This window comes from Pseudophryne corroboree, chromosome 7, assembly GCF_028390025.1.
Source record: "Pseudophryne corroboree isolate aPseCor3 chromosome 7, aPseCor3.hap2, whole genome shotgun sequence".
Classification (NCBI taxonomy): Eukaryota; Metazoa; Chordata; class Amphibia; order Anura; family Myobatrachidae; genus Pseudophryne; species Pseudophryne corroboree.
The window spans coordinates 491,542,263-491,563,087 of NC_086450.1; the positions used below are offsets into that span (position 1 = coordinate 491,542,263).

Here is a 20,825-nt window from a genome sequence, read left to right on the forward strand (position 1 = left end):
TTTTTTAATTCCTATTGCCTCAATAACGTTTCCCCATAGTTCTCACCTTCTCTTTGGCGTTCCTAACTTATTCTTCTTGATTTGGGTTGGTGTTACGTGGCCAGCGCACAGGATCCCTGCCGATAGAAGGCCGGTAGGGGGCAAGTGCAACGAAGTCCCTTGCAGGCTCGGTGGCTTGCTAAAGGTTCTGTTCCCACTCTATGGGTCTCTTGGACACCTACAAGTGGGAATAGACCCAGATAACCGGTATTCTGGTATGCTGACCGCCGGGAACCCGTGCGCCGGCCACGTATCCGCATCCCCTTGATTTACCTTGTGTCAGTCCAAATCTGTTTCCTTCCTTTGCTACCTGTCCTGACATTGGCTGCCTCCAGTTGTCTTCTAGCCCAGAATCTCCACTCAGGACCCCAGCACAGGGAGCAGTGCAACACTCAGAAGTCCAAGTTCTTTTGTGGGCACTCAACTTAGCTAAGAGTTTTAACCTCATGCGTGTCCCAGTGGATACGCAGATCTGTGTACATGACGCATTGTGTTTCTTACTTGATATGATTTAAACAAAAACATTTCTCACCATTAGGGTAGATATTTCCCCATCCGGTCACCCAACATTCCATGCCACAGGGGAAGGTGACTGTGGCGGAGGGCAGACAGATTGGCATAATGTAGTTGGTGTAGGTGACGGGACTGTCCAGTTTTACCAGCGCGATGTCCCCTCTGCTCCCTGTACCTGTATACAGGGGGTGCGTAATAATTCTCTCCACACCAGCAATGGTTGTATGAGTGTCCGTCACAGACAGCCGGTATTTCCCCAGGTACACAGAATAAGCAGATGGAGGACTAAAGCTGTGAAAAGCAGATAAATTATATGAAAACACCAAACACTGTAAGAGCCATTTATTAAAAACGTGAAACAGATCCTGATAATAAAAGCCCTTTCCCTTGAATAAGGACTGAGCGGTCTTTGAACGTGCGCTACAGCTTGGGGCGTCTAACTGTCATGTGTTCAGCTCCTGTTACATGTTTCAAAAATGACAGTTGCGAGCTGATTGGCTGGAGCACCGTTTATCAAACGCAACGGGTTTTATGATCCATAACGCAGTTTTCTCACTCATTGATAAATGGGCCCCCAAGTGTGATCTCCAGTGTTAGTGATTAATCATCTGCGCGTGCACCCACTTCAGCGCCACACCGCAGCACTCCCATAACACGCCCATTAGAAGGACCTTCACTTTTTGTCAGAATAACCCCCTTCGCAGTTGCCATCCGGTCACCACCCAGGAATGTCCAATACATTTTCAAGACATATTGGAGACTGTATGTCTCAATTGCACCTGCAGCTCTGTGCACATGGGGGTATGTTTACTAAAGTGTGGATTTATAGAAGAGGACATATTTCCCAAAGCAACCAATCAGTTTCTAGCCATTATCTGATTGGCTGTTATAGGCAACACCTCCACTTTTATAAACCTGCCCTGCAGTAAATACGTATACCCCATGTACTCCGGTCGCAGGCGCAGTGTGACTTAAACACATGTGGAGTAGCAAAAAAATCGCTCGACTGCATCCAACTTCAACATAGCATACTTCCCAACTGTCCTGATTTTTGTGGGACAGACCCATTTTGGGGGCTCTTTCCCACCCATGGGCCACAGTGTCGCATGGTGGTGGTGGTGGGGGAGTAGGAAGATCCCCCTCACTCACTATTTGCGGTGAATAGATGCTGTGCGCATCCTTAAAAACTGTCCTCTCTCTAAGAGGCGGCCATTTTGGGAGGGACATTTTCACAGTGTCCTATGTGGCCGGCCTCTGCCCATGTGGTTAAAGCTCACTTCTCTTAGCACTACCTACCTGCAGCTGCCTGCTTTCATCACACCTCCCCAACTAGCACCTGCAGACAGAGACAGTGACTCCTGCACAGGAGCAGGACAGGCCAGGACAGGACAGCTACGTACAAGCAGAGCCCCACATTTACACACATGCTAGACGCAGCTGCTTCTGTACTACACTGTTATTGTGAGGAGGATACATAGAACGCGGCAGATGCAGAGGCGCACATTAATCCATTTTGCAGACAGATCTTATGATGTTTAGCGCTGTACGTGTTCTATAGTGTAGTGCACGCATATATGGCCGATACCAAGTTGTAGGCATCTCTGTGTCATCCCCACTGGTGTAATTGGAGTATTCTCACTTAGGCTAAGCTGGGTGAGGGTATGTAGAGGGTGCAGGCAGAGCTGCAGGACACGCAGAGCACACACAGGCAGGTCATTTGCACCAAGCATACAGCTGGTGTAAATGTGCCTTGATAATTCTGATGGCTAGTTGCACAAGCAGACGGACGGGGGCAGTGTGATCAATGTGTGCCTCTTGGCAGCCAATAGTTCTGTGTAAGTGGTGGGGGTGTAATTGCCGCCTACTTTTGTGCAAATCTGTCTCAACCCCATATCTGTTTCCTGCAAGAACCAAAATCAAATACAAGTACTCAATGTATGCAGGGATGGATTTAGTGATCATAATAATATCCCCTCCCTTCTGTCCCCACAACTCATCTCACCACCACCCCTTCCAGACCTTCCTGTCTTGTTTTCCTATCACCCTTCTCAGGTGATGACGTCTTCTCACTTCTCGTCTCCAATCCTCCCTCCACCAACAGCCTTATACCTCTCCCTCCACCAACAGCCTTATACCTCTCCCTTCTAATTGTCCCCTTTCTTCTCAAAGCCATCTCATACATCACCCACCTCCTCAACTTATCTCTCTCTTTTGGTCTCTTACCCTCATCCTTCATCGAACATGCCCAAGTCTCTTCCATCCACAGAAACTCTATATTGACCTAGCACCGATCTGTAACTAGTTATCCAAGTTTCTTGACCGGGTTTCCTATAACTGCCACAGCTCCTTAGTCTCCCAACACTACCTCCTAGACCTTCTGCAATCCCCTTTCAGTCACTCTCTCTACAGTTTCTCAATACAAATCCTCCTTGTCTTCAGATTATTATTTGTCAATATTACTAACTCCTCCTCCTGCAAACCCTCCGCACCATTGGCCACTGTGACATAGCATTCTCATGGTCCACCTCCTACTTGTCCAACTGCTCCCTCCCTGGGGTATATTTACTAAGGTGGGAGATTTTTTAGAACTGGTGATGTTGCCCATGGCAACCAAGCAGATTCTACTTACCATTTATCTAGCCGCTTCTAGCAGATAATAGATATAATCTGATTGGTTGCTATAGGCAACATCACCAGTTCTAAAAATCTCCCACCTTAGTAAATTTACCCCCTGTCTCTACACCTGTGTCTATCTCCGCTCTTTTACCCCTTTCCATCTGTATACTCCAAGGTTCTGACCACAGTCCCCTCTTTTTACATCCTTTACATTGTTTTCTCTTTGTGAGGTAATCGGCTCTTTTTGCTTTTAATATCACTTTTATGAAGATGATATATAAAATGTAGCTCCCTACCTGTGACCTCTTCCTCTCCATCTTCTCATGTGTCACCAGCTGTGTATTTGCCATATCCTCTTAGAAGACCAAGAACGTCATTAAACTTAATACTGTATCTCATCGCTCTACTTGCTGACCCCATCTGTCAGTTCCTCCACTACTCACTATCACCTACAAAGTCTACAACCCCTTGTCTTCCCATTTCCAGACTGATTTCCACACACACTCCCTTCCACCCACTTCCCTCTGCCAGTTATTGATACTGCTTCTCCTCCCTGATTAACCTGTCTTCAGGGTTTCTCCCATGCTGCACTCAACCTCTGGTATTCCCTCTCTGTTATGCACACCAGTGCCTGCAGGAAAGTACTGGTGTCAGAACTGTTATGCACTCCAGTGCCTGCAGGAATGTACTGGTGTTTGAACTGTTATGCAAAACAAATGGACTCACAGACAGACTGGGGAATATGACATAACGTACACAGAAGGTGATAGGGTAACAAAATACACACAAAGTGAACAGAGAAGCCCAGAGGCTAAGGAACTGGGTATCTCCCTTGTATTAGAAATGCTCAGATGGTAAAAGCAAGATGTTGTGTTTTAATACGTAGAGAACCCGAAATGCTGTTGCTAAGGGCAACAGCAAAACCCTAAAGGGTTACCAACGGGTGTGGCAGTAAACTCCTTGGTCAGAGATGGAATGATAGACACAAGGAGAGTCTCCACAATCCTAATTCTCACTTGCAGTGCACAGGTTCAGCTTACTGCCACTAAACTGACCCCTGACACCTAGCACAGTGAGACAGGATTAGACAGGCAAGTCTTAGAATACAGCCGCAAACTTGCTAAGTTCACAGAGTAGTAACAGAACCCCAGCAAGCTAAACGACTGACTCCAGTCTTACTGCTAGGTCTGGATTGGCAGAGTGTAATACCAAATCCCCAGGCCTATTTGCAGTAAGCAACAAACAAATACAAAGCTACACAGTACTGGTTAACTTTCAGGAACTGACTAACCAACAAAGATTCAGCAGCATCTGCTTAACCTGAAAAGAGGCCTTATAAAGCAGGTGCTGTCCACGCCCCACTCAGACCTCACAGACTTTGAGCACAAAAACCAGCACCGGATCCCCTGCCGTGCACAGAGCCTATAACCACTGCACAGCAAAAGACCCGAACCGGAGTATCAGCTGCGCTCAGGTTACTCCGCTAGCACTTGTCTCCCGGTTGCCATGACGACGTGGCAGCACAGGGCAGGAGACCCTAACACTCTCTGAAAGTCTACTCAGACATTCACCCAACTTTCCAATGTGCCTTTAAGACTTTCGCTTCAGGCCTTCTTCCTAATAATCCAGCCTCTACAGTACATTTCCCAACTCAGCTCATCAATTATTGGTCACAGCAGTGCATAATTAATATGCAGACTTTTGAAATATCTTTCGTTCCTAAACACACCAAAAAGAGCAACTATTTCATATTATAACACGTTTTATGGTGACACAGATACAATTGTGAAACCTTCTGTGGTCCAGAAGTGCAAGCTTTCAATATTAAGAGGTCAATGAGAAGATATGGAGCAAGTTCTCATTTGATAAATAAAAGTAACATGAGCTACTCACCGGTTAAAGCAGTGAGCCGCAGTCAGCACCCACTGGTTGGAGATCAGCGACCCCCCACAATTATGTGACCCCAAATAATGCAGACTGATCTGCCAGGGCCACTCCCCATCCGCAGCATCTGTTCCGCCGACTATCCGACTGTAGACCGCAGGGGTACCGCATACTTGAGGGGATGAGGTGGTTGTAGAAGAGATTGAAGGGCGGGCTGTACAATAAAAACATAGAAAATAGAATATTCTGTGAGGGCCATGAAGACAAAGCAAGTTCAGCGCAAAGAACACAATGGGGCATGTAGCTACCACCTGTTCCTATGATCCAGGGTCTGTCCTGCTTTTATTTACAGTATGTCTCAGATGTCCCTCATTGGCAAGGCTAGCCTTCATTTTAGGGGAGACCCATTTTCCTCAATAATTGTGACATATTCATTAAGTGCTAATGAAGATGATCAGGGAAATTTAGTATAGTTCAGGATTTGTTGGGTTATGTCTGAATAGGGGGACCTAAAACTGGAGGAATTAAAAACAGTAAAGACACTCAGAGAATTGACCATATTTCCAAGATGAGCTGATATGGCAGTGGCCAGTGGCCACTCTCAGCCAATCAGTACTTGGCCTTTCATTCCTAGGGCAGTGTTCTCTAGTGACCCCTCACTTTACTTAGGAACTGTACATAGGGCTTTATTCAGCATCAGTTGCAGTTTTGCTAAAACTGCAACTGATAGCAATCGCATGCTAATTGCCGCCAGCGATGCAAATACAATGCAATTGCGATCACATCACAGACCCGGCTAAATACGGGTAGCCCCTAAAAACACAGGTGGAGAGGGACACATGATCAAATACACCATCGGCCAAACTCAGGTGCACTTTTCATACTAAACACTGAAACACAGGAAATTACCTGTGAATTGTGCAAACTCGGACCAAAATACACTTTTGAAATAGACGCTCCCCTCAGCAGGGAGTTGTGTGCAGTGCTTCTCTGTGTAAATGTCATTAAATGGTTAAAAAGCAGAAGGAAAAAAATGGTGTGGTCTCCCATCCCCCCACAAGCATAACCAGCTCCTGGCTCTTTAAGCCGGTCCTGCTTCAAAAAATCCAGGGGGAAAATTACGTAGGGTTCCCCTGTATTTTAAGAACCATCACTGGGCTCTTGGACCAGTCCTGGTTTAAAAAATATGGGTGGGGAAAGGACAGAGGGGTTTCCTATATTTATACAATCAACACCAGGCTACATTAGCAGGGAGGTAATGCCACAGCCAGGGGACACGCTTATATTGGTCCCTGTGGCCATAACATTAACACCCCTAACTAGTCAGCTCAGGCAGGGGTTTCCTGCGGGAGAGGAACCCCCCAGGGCACCCAAGGCCAGGGCCGATTCCTGGGGCTATCCCCGGCACACCTGGGCTGTGGGTGCAGGGTTGATAGTCCTTTCAGTGAGTTTATGTTTAAAAATAATATTGTCTTTTATAGGAGGGGCTACAGGTCCCAGCAAGCCTCCCCTGCATGCTGGTAGTTTGAGAACCACAAGTACCAGCATTCGGGCATTAAAATCCCGCTGGTACCTATGGTCTCCCTGTAAAAGAAATATAAAAAAACATACATAAACACACACATACACACACACACACACACACACCATGAAAGTAATACTTTAATAAACACACACTCACACATATCTACAGTCCCTGTAGCCATTCCCGTCCACTTGTCCATGTAGGTATCCCCATTTGCTTTAAAAAAAACTGTTTCTAGTGTAGATCTGGTCCTCTTTGTTCCACGTAGGCATCCAAGGGGTTAAAAAAAAATGAAAGACCCACTCCATGCCGGACATGATATACAGATATATGTTAACACATATACTTCTTCTACGCGAATGCCGATATCCACATGGCTTCTGTCATCCTAAGAGCCACTAGTCAATCAGCGGGCGCTTCCATAGGAGCGACCTCTGATTGGCTGTGAGCAGACAGACTGTCAATCAAAGGTTCCCACATTGACTGCAATATTGGGATTCGCTCCATCAAAGTCAATGGTGGAAACTGATACACAGGGGTACATTTACTAACATTCGTAATTCCCGAAAATAGGTCAAAGTTCAATCACGAATGACATCGACAGTGTAAAACTGCAACTTTTTGAATTTATTACGATGGATTTACTAAGCTGTCGTATTCGTGTTTTTCTTTTCTTCCGATGTCGATGTCATTCGTTTTTTTTTTACCTAATTTTACGGCAGTGATTAGCAAAACACTGCCTTTTTTTTTTTACAATCAATCTCGGCCGGATCTGTGTGATCCGTGCTGGGGTTCTTTTTTTTTTTTTTTTTTAATTAAACAATGTAAAATCCCCAAAAAAAATGCGTGGGGTCCCCCCTCCTAAGCATAACCAGCCTCGGGCTCTTTGAGCCGATCCTGGTTGCAGAAATATGGGGAAAAAAATGACAGGGGTTCCCCCATATTTAAGCAACCAGCATCGGGCTCTGCGCCTGGTCCTGGTCCCAAAAATACGGGGGACAAAAAGAGTAGGGGTCCCCCGTATTTTTAAAACCAGCACCGGGCTCCACTAGCTGGACAGATAATGCCACAGCCGGGGGTCACTTTTATATAGTGCCCTGCGGCCGTGGCATCAAAAATCCAACTAGTCACCCCTGGCCGGGGTACCCTGGGGGAGTGGGGACCCCTTCAATCAAGGGGTCCCCCCCCCCCAGCCACCCAAGGGCCAGGGGTGAAGCCCGAGGCTGTCCCCCCCCATCCAATGGGCTGCGGATGGGAGGGCTGATAGCCTTTGTTGTAAAATAAAAGATATTGTTTTTAGTAGCAGTACTACAAGTCCCAGCAAGCCTCCCCCGCATGCTGGTACTTGGAGAACCACAAGTACCAGCATGCGGCGTAAAAACGGGCCCGCTGGTACCTGTAGTACTACCACTAAAAAAATACCCAAAAAAACACAAGACACACACACCGTGAAAGTATAATTTTATTACATACATACACACATACATACATACTTACCTTATGTTCTCACGCATGTCGGTCCTCTTCTCCAGTAGAATCCAAGGGCTACCTGTTGAAGAAATTCTACTCACCAGATCCATGGGTCCAGGCTCCTCGGCAAATCCAGGGTTAATCCACGTACTTGAATAAATAAAAAAAAACGGTGTCCCGACCACGAACTGAAAGGGGACCCATGTTTGCACATGGGTCACCTTCCCACGAATGCCAGAAACCCACTTTGCCTTCTGGCTAAGTGGGTTTCTTCAGCCAATCAGGGAGTGCCACGTTGTAGCACTCTCCTGATCAGCTGTGTGCTCCTGTCTTCACTGACAGGCAGCACACGGCAGTGTTACAATGTAGCGCCTATGCGCTACATTGTAACCAATGATGGGAACTTTCTGCTCAGCGGTGACGTCACTTTAGGTCAACCGCAGGGCAGAAAGTTCCCATCATTGGTTACAATGTAGCGCATAGGCGCTACATTGTAACACTGCCGTGTGCCGCCTGTCAGTGAGGACAGGAGCACACAGCTGATCAGGAGAGTGCTACAACGTGGCACTCCCTGATTGGCTGAAGAAACCCACTTAGCCAGAAGGCAAAGTGGGTTTCTGGCATTCGTGGGAAGGTGACCCATGTGCAAACATGGGTCACCTTTCAGTTCGTGGTCGGGCAACCGTTTTTTTGTTTTATTCAAGTACGTGGATTATCCCTGGATTTGCCGAGGAGCCTGGACCACTGGATCTGGTGAGTAGAATTTATTCAACAGGTACCCCTTGGATTCTACTGGAGAAGAGGACCGACCTGCGTGGGAACATAAGGTAAGTATGTATGTATGTGTGTATGTATGTAATAAAATTATACTTTCACGGTGTGTGTGTCTTGTGTTTTTTTGGGTATTTTTTTAGTGGTAGTACTACAGGTACCAGCGGGCCCGTTTTTCCGCCGCATGCTGGTACTTGTGGTTCTCCAAGTACCAGCATGCGGGGGAGGCTTGCTGGGACTTGTAGTACTGCTACTAAAAACAATATCTTTTATTTTACAACAAAGGCTATCAGCCCTCCCATCCGCAGCCCATTGGATGGGGGGGGACAGCCTCGGGCTTCACCCCTGGCCCTTGGGTGGCTGGGGGGGGGGACCCCTTGATTGAAGGGGTTCCCACTCCCCCAGGGTACCCCGGCCAGGGGTGACTAGTTGGATTTTTGATGCCACGGCCGCAGGGCACTATATAAAAGTGACCCCCGGCTGTGGCATTATCTGTCCAGCTAGTGGAGCCCGGTGCTGGTTTTAAAAATACGGGGGATCCCTACTCTTTTTGTCCCCCGTATTTTTGGGACCAGGACCAGGCGCAGAGCCCGATGCTGGTTGCTTAAATATGGGGGAACCCCTGTCATTTTTTTCACCATATTTCTGCAACCAGGATCGGCTCAAAGAGCCCGAGGCTGGTTATGCTTAGGAGGGGGGACCCCACGCAATTTTTTTTTTAAAAATAAGCACTTTCCCACCCCTTCCCACTGATATACATGCACGGATCTCATGGATCCGTGCATGCCTATCCAAACACGAATAAAAAAAAAAGTTCTGTTTTTTTTTAGCACTTTTTTACGAGTTGTAATTTTTCACGGCAGTGTTTGTTCTTTTTTTGCTTTGCACTTCTTAGTAAATGACCGAGATTCATACTTAAACAGCCGCGTTTTGACCGATGGTGTATTCATTCGTAATTTTTTACCTGAACTAGCAAAAAATTACGAATGCCCTCATCACTGCCGTGATTAGTGTTTAGTAAATGACCGAGATTAACCGAGATGACACTTTGAAGAAAAAACGGCATCTCGGTCAAAATCGGGAGCTTAGTAAATATACCCCATTGTGGTCAATAATGGGAACCACAAGGATGACCTCTAGTAACCTTGCGTTTTTTAAAGTCAGTTAGGTGGTTAAGAAAGTTATTTTAGTGTTGTACCTACTGTATACTGTAGAGAGGAGTTACTTTGTGGATAGTGTAACATTTTAATATGTTCCTTTAATTTGTTACAAAAGAAAATACTCCAAATTATACTAACACTACACTAACACTAACATTACACAAACCTGTTCTACCCTAACAGAACAAGTACTGAAATTCCTGTAAAATAAGCTTTCATACCTGGGTGTGAATCACGTGTGAATGTTTATTGTTGTACGTATGTATTGTTGAAAAGCGATCTTTGTGACTTTTAATACCCAAACTGAGTAATAGTTTCCTTGAATAAAGAAAGTTTATTTGAAAACAAAGTAATCCTCCTGACCTCTCTGTTGTACTAAGAGTAGACTTGCCATAATATTGTGCAGTCTGTGAACCCTATGATTTACACAGGTTCTGTGGCTGGATAAACACAAGCCTGCATTTCTGCATTTTCACATGGATTTAATCAGCTGTGTACATCCTAGCCCAAATTGAACCGATATAATTTCAAGCCTAAAGTGAACGGAAGTAATGGGGACAGATCCATTGTAGCCCGGAGAGATCACCATAACACACTCTCACATCACCCATTGGGGTTTCACAATTCTGTGCATTGTAGTTCCGCAATACTGAAGAGCAACAGGGACTGATTACAGTAGAGTGTTACATCACCTACCTTCCTGCTTGCATTCTGGCCTTGCAGCTTCCCCTCTGTTGTGAAGTCCTTCCACATGGAAAGCTTGACTAAATATAAATTTGTATATATGTAATATCAAGTATCGTTTAAGGGTTCTCATGATATGTTCCCTGTGACCTGACCTGGACTAGAAAACATAACGGTAAAGGACTCTACACACTTGGCGATTTGACCGATTTTGACGACCAACGATATTATCATTGGCCGAGTTTTCAACATCAATTTTTTACATACACGCTTAATGATTTTATGGCTGATTTGGATATGACATTGCATTACATCGATATCGTCCAAATTGGCTTGCATGAATAAGCAATGATTGACCAACGATGGACAACTGCGGGGACACGCATCATTCATCGTTGATGCATCCACAGTGAATGATATGAACGATATATCGTTCATTTCTGAACGATATCGTTCATATCGTCCTTCAGTATCGCCAAGTGTGTAGGGCCCCTAAGTGTCTTCTTACCACTACTAGCCAGTATAGCCAAGTAGCTGAACATTAATCTTTTTACTCCATCTCTGTACAGGACAAAAGTCTATCATCCTTCGGAAGTACCTTAAATCTGCTGAGGATGAGTCCGACTAAGTCTTCACAATGAGCAAAAAAAAAAAAGTTTTTACCTTACCGCTGTTTAACAATACAGTAAATATCCCATTTTGCTACTTAACAGCTAGTACCTCAAGAAATGTGTGGTATACTGAGTTCTGTGAGAACTACTCATTCCTCGCTTCCATGATCCTGTGTGATTTGTAATGGCCATATAACAGCAAACAATGAAGTGGTGAATTAAAAAAACAACAAAAACCAACTCATTCAGAATACAAAAATGATACGTTAGGCTAAAAAAAAAAACGGAAAACAGGCAGTAACAAGCAAGGCGCTCCCCAGATGCACAGGACACGTAGAGGTTTATCATGCCACAATACTGGAGAGTCACAGGAACTGACAAACTTTCTCACGCAGGAGTAATTCTGAGTTGATCACAGCAGGAACTTTGTTAGTAGTTGGGCAAAACCAGGGCCCTCATTCCGAGTCGTTCGCTCGGTATTTTTCATCGCATCGCAGTGAAATTCCGCTTAGTGCGCATGCGCAATATTCGCACTGCGACTGCGCCAAGTATCTTTGCTATGAAGATAGTATTTTTACTCACGGCTTTTTCATCGCTCCGGCGATCGTAATGTGATTGACAGGAAATGGGTGTTACTGGGCGGAAACAGGCCGTTTTATGGGAGTGTGGCTGAAAACGCTACCGTTTCCGGAAAAAACGCAGGAGTGGCCGGAGAAACGGGGGAGTGGTTGGGCGAACGCTGGGTGTGTTTGTGACGTCAAACCAGGAACGACAAGCACTGAACTGATCGCACAGGCAGAGTAAGTCTGGAGCTACTCTAAAACTGCTAAGTAGTTTGTGAGCGCAATATTGCGAATACATCGGTCGCAATTTTAAGATGCTAAGATACACTCCCAGTAGGCGGCGGCTTAGCGTGTGTAACTCTGCTAAATTCGCCTTGCGACCGATCAACTCGGAATGAGGGCCCATGTGCACTGCAGGTGGGGCAGATGTAACATGTGCAGAGAGAGAGAGAGATTTGGGTGGGGTGTGTTCAATCTGCAATCTAAATTGCAGTGTAAAAAAAAGCAGCCACTATTTACCCTGCACAGAAACACTATAACCCACCCACATCTAACTCTCTCTGCACATGTTATATCTGCCCCCCCTGCAGTGCACATGGTTTTGCCCAACTGCTAACAACTTTGCTGCTGCGATCAACTCGTAATTACCCCCGCACTCTGTGGGAAGATGTATTATTATTATTATTATTATTATTCTTTATTTATATGGCACCACATGAGATCCGCAGCGTCCAATTATAGAGTAAACAAATAAGCAGAACATGAAGACAGTGACTTACAGTACAATGCAATACAGGACAAGTGCAGGGTATATAAATATGGCTGCGTCAGTAAACAGCACTGACATAAGTATCAGGGTGGCAGAAAACCGAAGGATTTGGTACCATCAAAGGGAGAATTGAAAAGAAGATAGGTTATGTAAGAGACATACAGGCACATGAAGGAAGAGGGCCCTGCTCGAGAAAGCTTACATTCTAAAGGGGAGGGGCAGATAGACAGGGGGGATACAGATGGTGTAGAAAGTGAGTGTGGGCCACAGAAAACTGGGTTTGGTGGAGAAGTGGGTCTTGAGAGCCCGTTTGAAGTTTTGTAGAGAGGTGGAGAGTCTGAGGGGGAGAGGTAGAGAATTCCAGAGAAAGGGAGCAGCACGTGCAAAATCTTGGAGATAGGAGTGGGAGGAAGTAATCCGTTGGCAGGAGAGTCGGCGTGCATTAGCAGAACGAAGAGGACGGGTGGGGGTGTAAAGGGAGATAAGGTCAGAGATGTAGATGGGAGAGGAGTGGGTGAGGGCTTTGTGAGTGAGTGTGAAAAGCTTGAAATGGATTGTGAGGGGGAAGGGAAGCCAGTGAAGGGCTAGTAAGAGAGGGGAGGTGGATGTAGTGCGTTTGGTGAGGAAGATGAGCCGGGCAGCAGCATTGAGGATAGATTGGAGTGGAGAAAAGTATGTGTTAGGGATGGCAGTCAGGAGGAGATTATAGTAGTCCAGTCTGGAGATGACCAGTGAGTGAATAAAAGTCTTAGTGGCATCCTGGGTGAGAAAAGGTCTGATCCTGGAGATGTTTTTGAGATGGAAATGGCAGGTTTGTGAGAGGTGCTGAATGTGTGGTGTGAAGGAGAGGGAGGAGTCAAGGATTACTCCAAGACAGCGCACTTGGGGGCTAGAGGAGAAAGTAGTGCCATCATTAGATATGAAGTTGTGTGGGAGGGTGGGAAGATGGTCAGATCAGTCTTATACATGTTAAGAAAGTGCTGGGACATCCAAGAAGAGATAGCAGGGAGACAGTTGGATACACAAGTGAGAAGAGCAGGTGAGAGGTCAAGGGAGGAAAGGTAGATTTGAGTATCATCAGCATAGAGATGATATTGTAAGTCAAAAGAGCGAATTAATTCACCTAAAGAGGATGTATAAAGAGAGAAAAGGAGAGGACCAAGAGCAGAACCTTAAGTGACACCTACAGTTAGTGGAAGTGGGGGAGAAGTGGAGCCATGAGAGGAGACAGAGAAGGAACGGTCAGGGTGGTAGGAGGATAGCCATGAGGGGCACTATCATGCAGATCAAGGGAGTGAAGGATGTGCAGAAGGAGAGGGTGGTTCACGGTGTCAAAAGCAGCAGAGAGGTCAAGAAGAATAAGCAAAGAGTAGTGACATTTGGATTTAGCAGAAAGGAGATCATTGCAGACTTTTGTGATGGCATTTTGAGTGGAGTAGATGGGAGCCAGACTGGAATGGGTCAAGCAGTGAGTGGGAAGAAAGAAAGACAGTAATGTGCTTATAGACAATGCACTCGGGGAGTTTGGTGGCAAAAGGAAAGAGAGAGTCTATAGTTGGAGAGATTGTGTAGATCAAGGGTAGATTTTTAAAGAATAAGGGAGATGAGAGCATGCTTGAAGGCAGAGAGGACAGGGCCTAATGAGAGGGAGAGATGGAGGACGTGGGCAAGATGGGAGCAGGCAGAGAGAGAGCGAGTTAGCAGAGGAAGTAGGGGATACAGTAGGATCAAGTGGGGAGGTGGAGGGGGGTGAGAAATGGATGAGGGCCATGACTCCCTCACCAGATACATGGAAGAAAGATGTCAGAGTTGGTGAAAGGGATGGAGAGGGGTGGTAAAGTAAAGGAGGTGGCTGGTTGCTGATTCTTTGGTGTGATGTGATGTCCTTATGTATAGAGTTAATTTTGGATGTGAAGAAAGTGGCAAAGTCAAGGGCAGAGAGTGAGTAGGGGAGACAAGGTGGAGGTGGGCAGAGGAGTGAGTTGAGAGTGGCAAAGAAGCGCCGGGGGTTGGAAGACTGGGAGGAGATGAGGTTCTTGAAGTATGATTGTTTTTAGTTAGGGAAAGGGCAGCACTGAAGGATGAGAGCATAAGTTTGAAATGGAGGAAGTCTGCCTTAGAGCTTGATTTCCTCCAGTGTCGCTCAGCAGTACGTGAGCATTTTTGCAGATATCTGGTGCATTTGGTGTGCCAGGGTTGACGTGTTGATCTGTGAGGGTGAATAGTGTTGGTGGGGCAACAGAGTCAAGAGTAGAAGTAAGGGAAGCATTGTATAGGGATGTGGCTTGTTCAGGGCATGAGACAGACAGAGACAGAAGTGAGTCAAGAAGGGAAGATAGGGAAGTGGAGTTGATAGCCTCAATGTTACAACGGTGAGTGAAGACCAGATCCAGAGAGCTCACAGTCACATGGAAGGGGAAGGAGGTCCACTGGGAGAGACCAAGTGAAGGTGTAAGTTTAAAGAGTTTAGAGGCAGAGGATTTTGTGGGGATAGTAATTGGGATGTTGAAGCCGCCTAAGATAATGGAGGGAATGTCAGAAGAGAGGAAGTCAGGAAGCATAGTTGTCAAGGAATTTGGGGGGAGTGCCAGGGGGGCGGTAAATGACAGCTACTCATAGATTGGCTGGTTGGAAAAGGCGTATAGCATGGACCGCAAATGTAGAGTATGTAAGGGATGGTTCTGGGGGGATGAGTTGGTAGGAGTAGCTAGAGGTTAGTAGGACCCCAACACCACCGCCTAGGCGACCCCTGGGTCGGGGTGTATGTGAGAATGTGAGGCCCCCAGCAGAGAGAGCAGCAGGAGACGTGGTGTCATAGGGAGTAATCCTAGTTTCTGTAATGGGCAGGAGATGCAGGAAGTTGGAGAGTAAAAGGTCATGGGTCATGGGGACCAGTTTGTTACAGATCTGGCATTCCATAGAGCACATGTGAGTTTGAGGGAGAGATGTGAATGAGATTATCAGGCTTGCTGTAGTGTTGAGGTGAGATTGATTTGGATGGAAGGGATAAAGTGGGCATAGTGTTAGTGCGGGCTTCTGAGCTAGGAGAGGAAACTGCAGAAGGATGGCAAGGAGGGAATGTAGAGTGAAGCTGATGGAGAAGTGGTGAGAATGGAGGGATGGAACTGGGCTGAGTGGTGGGGTAGTAGGACCATGGTGGGGCAGAAATGACTGAAAGTGGGGTGACAGGAAGAGAAGAGGGTAAGGGAGGGAGAGGAGTGAATTGGAAACAGAGGGGAGAGAGTAGGAGATGTAGGAGACTAGGGGGAGGTATAGAGGTGGAAGAAAGGTGCAAAATAAAGAATTAGGTAGACAAGGGGTGATGGGGAGGGTTGATAAAAACCTGGACATAGTATGGGTGAGGTTAATGGGTGTAAAAGTTTAATTTAAGAAAATTAAAATACATCTATATATATTGGAAAAAGGAGTGGAGACTGTATAATAGAGACAGGGCAGTAGAATTGCAGGAGATCAGGTAAAAGTGCGGTGTTAGTAAATGTGTACATTAATTGAAAGTAATTGAGTTACAAGTGAAATTTACAGTGAAGATTATAAGATTGCATAAGTTGAGTTTTAGAGTAGACTGCTAGAATGGAGAGAGGGTGTGAGAGTAGACTGCTAGAATGGAGAGAGGGTGTGAGAGTAGACTGCTAGAATGGAGAGAGGGTGTGAGAGTATGGAGAAAGCAATGGTAACTCAGACAGGACTTACAGGAATATGTTACAGCAATATTACATTGGTAAGGTGAGAAATCTATGTTTTTGGTAAGCTATAGACATAGATGTGAGTGGTTGCGGATGAAGTGGAGAGATCTTGCAGCGTTCCTAACACAGATGTAAGTGATAAGTGTCCAGGATACTCAGACTGGAGGAGTTTGATGAGTAGAGTTACAGTATACCACTTTTACATCGCATCAATAACCTCAGGAGACCGCCAGTCACAATACCTCCCCCTACATCCCTCCCCCTCACAATCCCAGCAGTCACAATACCTCCCCCTACATCCCGCCCGCTCACAATCCCAGCAGTCACAATACCTCCCCCTACATCCCGTCCCCTCACAATCCCAGCAGTCACAATACCTCCCCCTACATCCCGCTCCCTCACAATCCCAGCAGTCACAATACCTCCCCCTACATCCCGCCCCCTCACAATCCCAGCAGTCACAATACCTCCCCCTACATCCCGCCCCCTCACAATCCCAGCAGTCACAATACCTCCCCCTACATCCCGCCCCCTCACAATCCCAGCAGTCACAATACCTCCCCCTACATCCCGCCCCCTCACAATCCCAGCAGTCACAATACCTCCCCCTACATCCCGCCCCCTCACAATCCCAGCAGTCACAATACCTCCCCCTACATCCCGCCCCCTCACAATCCCAGCAGTCGGCATGCTGACCAGCAGGGACTATTCCCACTCGTGGCGAGTGTAGCGTGGCGAGCGCAGCGATGCCCGCTTGCTACGCTCCCCCCCTGCTGGCATTCTGCAGCCGGGATCCTGGCATCGGGATGCTGACCGCTGGGATTCCGAATGCCAGCATCCCGATACACACCCGCACAAACACCGTCCACAGAGCAGCAGCCGCACACACACCATCCAAGGAGCAGCAGGCGCACACACACCATCCAAAGAGCAGCTGCTATACACACACCATCCAAAGAGCAGCTGCTATACACACACCATCCAAGGAGCAGCAGAGGCACACACACCATCCATGGAGCAGCTGCTGCACACACACCATCCAAGGAGCAGCTGCAGCACACATCATACAAGGAGCAGTAGCCACACACACCATCCAAGGAGCAGTAGACACACACACCATCCAAGAAGCAGCAGCTGCACACACCGTCCAAAGAGCAGTAGTCACACACACACACCATCCAAGGAGCAGCAGCTGCACACACCATCCAAAGAGCAGTAGTCACACACACACACCATCCAAGGAGCAGCAGCTGCACACACCATCCAAAGAGCAGTAGTCACACACACACACCATCCAAGGAGCAGCAGCTGCACACACCATCCAAAGAGCAGTAGTCACACACACACACACCATCCAAGGAGCAGCTGCTGCATACACACCATCCAAGGAGCAGCAGCTGCACACATCATACAAGGAGCAGTAGCCACACACACCATCCAAGGAGCAGTAGACACACCATCCAATAAGCAGCAGCTGCACACACCGTCCAAGGAGCAGCAGCTGCACACACCATCCAAGGAGCAGCAGCTGCACACACCGTCCAAGGAGCAGCAGCTGCACACACCATCCAAAGAGCAGTAGTCACACACACACACCATCCAAGGAGCAGCTGCTGCACACACCATCCAAGGAGCAGTAGCCACACACACACCATCCAAGGAGCAGCAGCCGCACACACACCATCCAAGGAGCAGCAGCTGCACACACCGTCCAAGGAGCAGCAGCTGCACACAACGTCCAAGGAGCAGCAGCTGCACACACCGTCCAAGGAGCAGTAGCCACACACACACCATCCAAGGAGCAGCTGCTGCACACACCATCCAAGGATCAGTAGCCACACACACACCATCCAAGGAGCAGCAGCCACACACACACTATCCAAGAAGCAGCAGCTGCACACACCGTCCAAGGAGCAGTAGCCACACACACCATCCAAGGAGCAACTGCTGCACACACACCGTCCAAGGAGCAGCAGCCACACACACACACACACACACACACACACACACACACACACACCGTCCAAGGAGCAGTAGCCACACACACCATCCAAGAAGCAGCTGCTGCACAGATACCGTCCAAGGAGCAGCAGTCGCACACACACCTTTCAAGGAGCAGCAGCTGCACACACCGTCCAAGGAGCAGCAGCCGCACACACCGTCCAAGGAGCAGTAGCCACACACACTGTCCAAGGAGCAGCAGCCGCACACACCATCCAAGGAGCAGTAGCCACACACACCGTCCAAGGAGCAGCAGCCGCACATACACCATCCACAGAGCAGCAGCCGCACACATACCATCCATGGAGCAGCAGCCGCACACACACCATCCACGGAGCAGCAGCCGCACACACACTATCCACAGAGCAGCAGCTGCACACACCGTTCGTGGAGCAACGCAACGGTCCCCACATGCCTCCGTTGTCCAAACCGCGCCCCACCAACGGCGTTCTAATGCCATGGGCACGCCCCCTCCCTGGATCGCTCCAGCGATCCAGTCTGAATTAGGCCCCCTGTCCACAGACCTAGACAAGCAGGTCCAAAACAGCAGGTAGGATCATTTGGCTGTTCCTGGGGTAATAAATGTTAATAATATCCTTTGGAATGTACAAATAAACTCACTGCTACCGTTTCATAAAACATAATGTTCTCATGCAAATACAAATAATATCAGCAAAAATATTGGTGGTAAAAAATAAATAAAGGACAAAACAGATGAAAAATATTTTCAAGATGTAACTTACCACTAATTAGCAACATGGTTATTGCAGCGAAAATATTGCCTTGTTTACACAGGAGAGTCTTCATGTTCTTCATGTAGTGGGTGAGTCCTGAAACACTCTGTGCCTTGACGATCTACTGCATTTATGTGCCCAAGACTTCCTGTTCTGCAGTTACTTTTTTACTCTTTGCAGTTTCATAGACATTCCTATGCTATTAAATCTGCATTTCATTTGTCATTTAATTGCTTGTGAATATCATGAAAGTTAACAGCATACGGATCAAAGTCAGAATTCTGGAGCACTTACCTACAAGGAAGCAAGCTGAGAATCTCTACCGTGGCCTGCTGTAGCCACCTTATATGTGTGTGGTCAGGCAAACAGGGTCAGGGTCCAGGGGGCAAACGCAGGATTCAAAAGGGGGGGGGGGGTTCCTTTGATGTATGCACTTGTGTTTGTGATTCAGACTTGATGACTGCTGTGCGTTTTGCAGCGGTCTGCACTCAGATAGCTGCCGCCCATAGAGAGTGAAAACCCGTCCATGGAAGTCTGCAAATTCGTGTATACGCCATGCAAAAATTCCGCCAGACACTGGACATCTGCAAATCCGTTCGCAACTCACTCACCATGGAATGATGTTTCCAGTCTGTGCGCAGCCCAGGACTTACTCCTACACTGCGATACATCAGGCTGATCGGGGGCGGAGCTGACGTCACACACACGCCCTGACAACGCTTTGGAATGCCTGCGTTTTTCCTGACACTCCCAGTTACTACCCACAAACGTCCTCTTCCTGTCAATCATCTTGCGAACGCCTTGCAATCAAAATTTTCGCACCATCCTGTCGCTGTGCGGCGACACGCCTGCACATTGCGGTGCATATGCAGTCATTCGCTAATCGTCCACTGTGTAAGATTTCGCACAACAGCGTTCAGGTCTGAATCGGGCCCTTGGTTAGCAAGCTGTTATGTATGTGACTAGTACAAAACTGGCGTCCCAGGAAATGTCAAACTCTCTTTTAGGTCTCCCTTTATCTCTCAGTTCAAACAGTCAGATGGTCAGTGACCTAGATCAATATTTAGCCAGCACGCTATAACTACCTCATCTGAAGTCCGAGCGTGGCCACGCTTAATTAATAGCAGAAGGATCCTGTACATGCGGGAAGCGGCGGCGCAGAATGATAGAGAGTAGGTGACGAGAACGTCCCAAAGCAGCTTCTGTGTACCGCTTTGGCTGCAGCACGTATCCGGCCGCTATAGTTTTTGACTGCGTCTTTCCTCTGTACTTAATATTTTTAGACATTTTATATATATATATATATATATATATATATTAAATGTAAATAATATATGTAAAGAAACACCAAGTGCAGTTTATATATATTTTAGTTTTTTCTATCAGATCCTAACTAGACGTTAATTACTTGCTGCTAAGGGCCCTCATTCCGAGTTTATCGCTCGCTGGCTACTTTTAGCAGCCGTGCAAACGCATAGTCGCCGCCCACAAGGGAGTGTATTTTCGCTTTGCAAGTGTGCGAACGGCTTTGCAGCTTCCTTGGATGTTCTAGTGCAGGACCAGAGTGGGGGGGGGAGGGGGGGAGGCCTGGGAGCGGTGGTCATGCTGTGCTCCTGGTGAGCGGGGCAGCTGGGGGCCAGGGCGGTGCTGGGGCGAGTGGTACACCATGGGGGAGAGTGGATGATCAGCTGGCGGTTAGCGCCGGTCCCAGTCGGGGGCGGCCGGGACGGCGTAGCTGTGCTGTGGGGGCCGTCCCTGCTTCGGACCTAGGGGACCATTGG

The 20,825-nt window shown here is 47.4% G+C and overlaps 1 protein-coding gene across 1 annotated transcript; it reads right to left on the reverse strand.

Annotated features, from left to right (window-relative positions):
- Nucleotides 1–536: 536 nt before the first annotated feature.
- LOC134944428 (serine protease 27-like) lies at nucleotides 537–20,013 on the reverse strand. Its single transcript, XM_063933006.1, has 3 exons — nucleotides 19,054–20,013; nucleotides 5,062–5,266; nucleotides 537–843 (listed from the first exon to the last, which is right to left on the reverse strand). The coding sequence occupies exons 1-3, from the start codon at nucleotides 19,124–19,126 to the stop codon at nucleotides 537–539; spliced, it is 585 nt and encodes a 194-aa protein (XP_063789076.1). The 5' UTR covers nucleotides 19,127–20,013.
- Between the last annotated feature and the right edge of the window lie 812 nt (nucleotides 20,014–20,825).

What these genes read in the sequence shown, in the direction of transcription:
- LOC134944428 (XM_063933006.1), bottom strand. Translation starts at nt 19,126, where the DNA reads ATGAAGAACATGAAGACTCTCCTGTGTAAACAAGGCAATATTTTCGCT. An exon ending in AACCATGTTGCTAATTAGTG is followed by an intron (nt 5,267 to 19,053) that starts GTAAGTTACATC and finishes TTTATTGTACAG; the next exon opens with CCCGCCCTTCAATCTCTTCT. An exon ending in GCGGCTCACTGCTTTAACCG is followed by an intron (nt 844 to 5,061) that starts GTGAGTAGCTCA and finishes TGCTTTTCACAG; the next exon opens with CTTTAGTCCTCCATCTGCTT.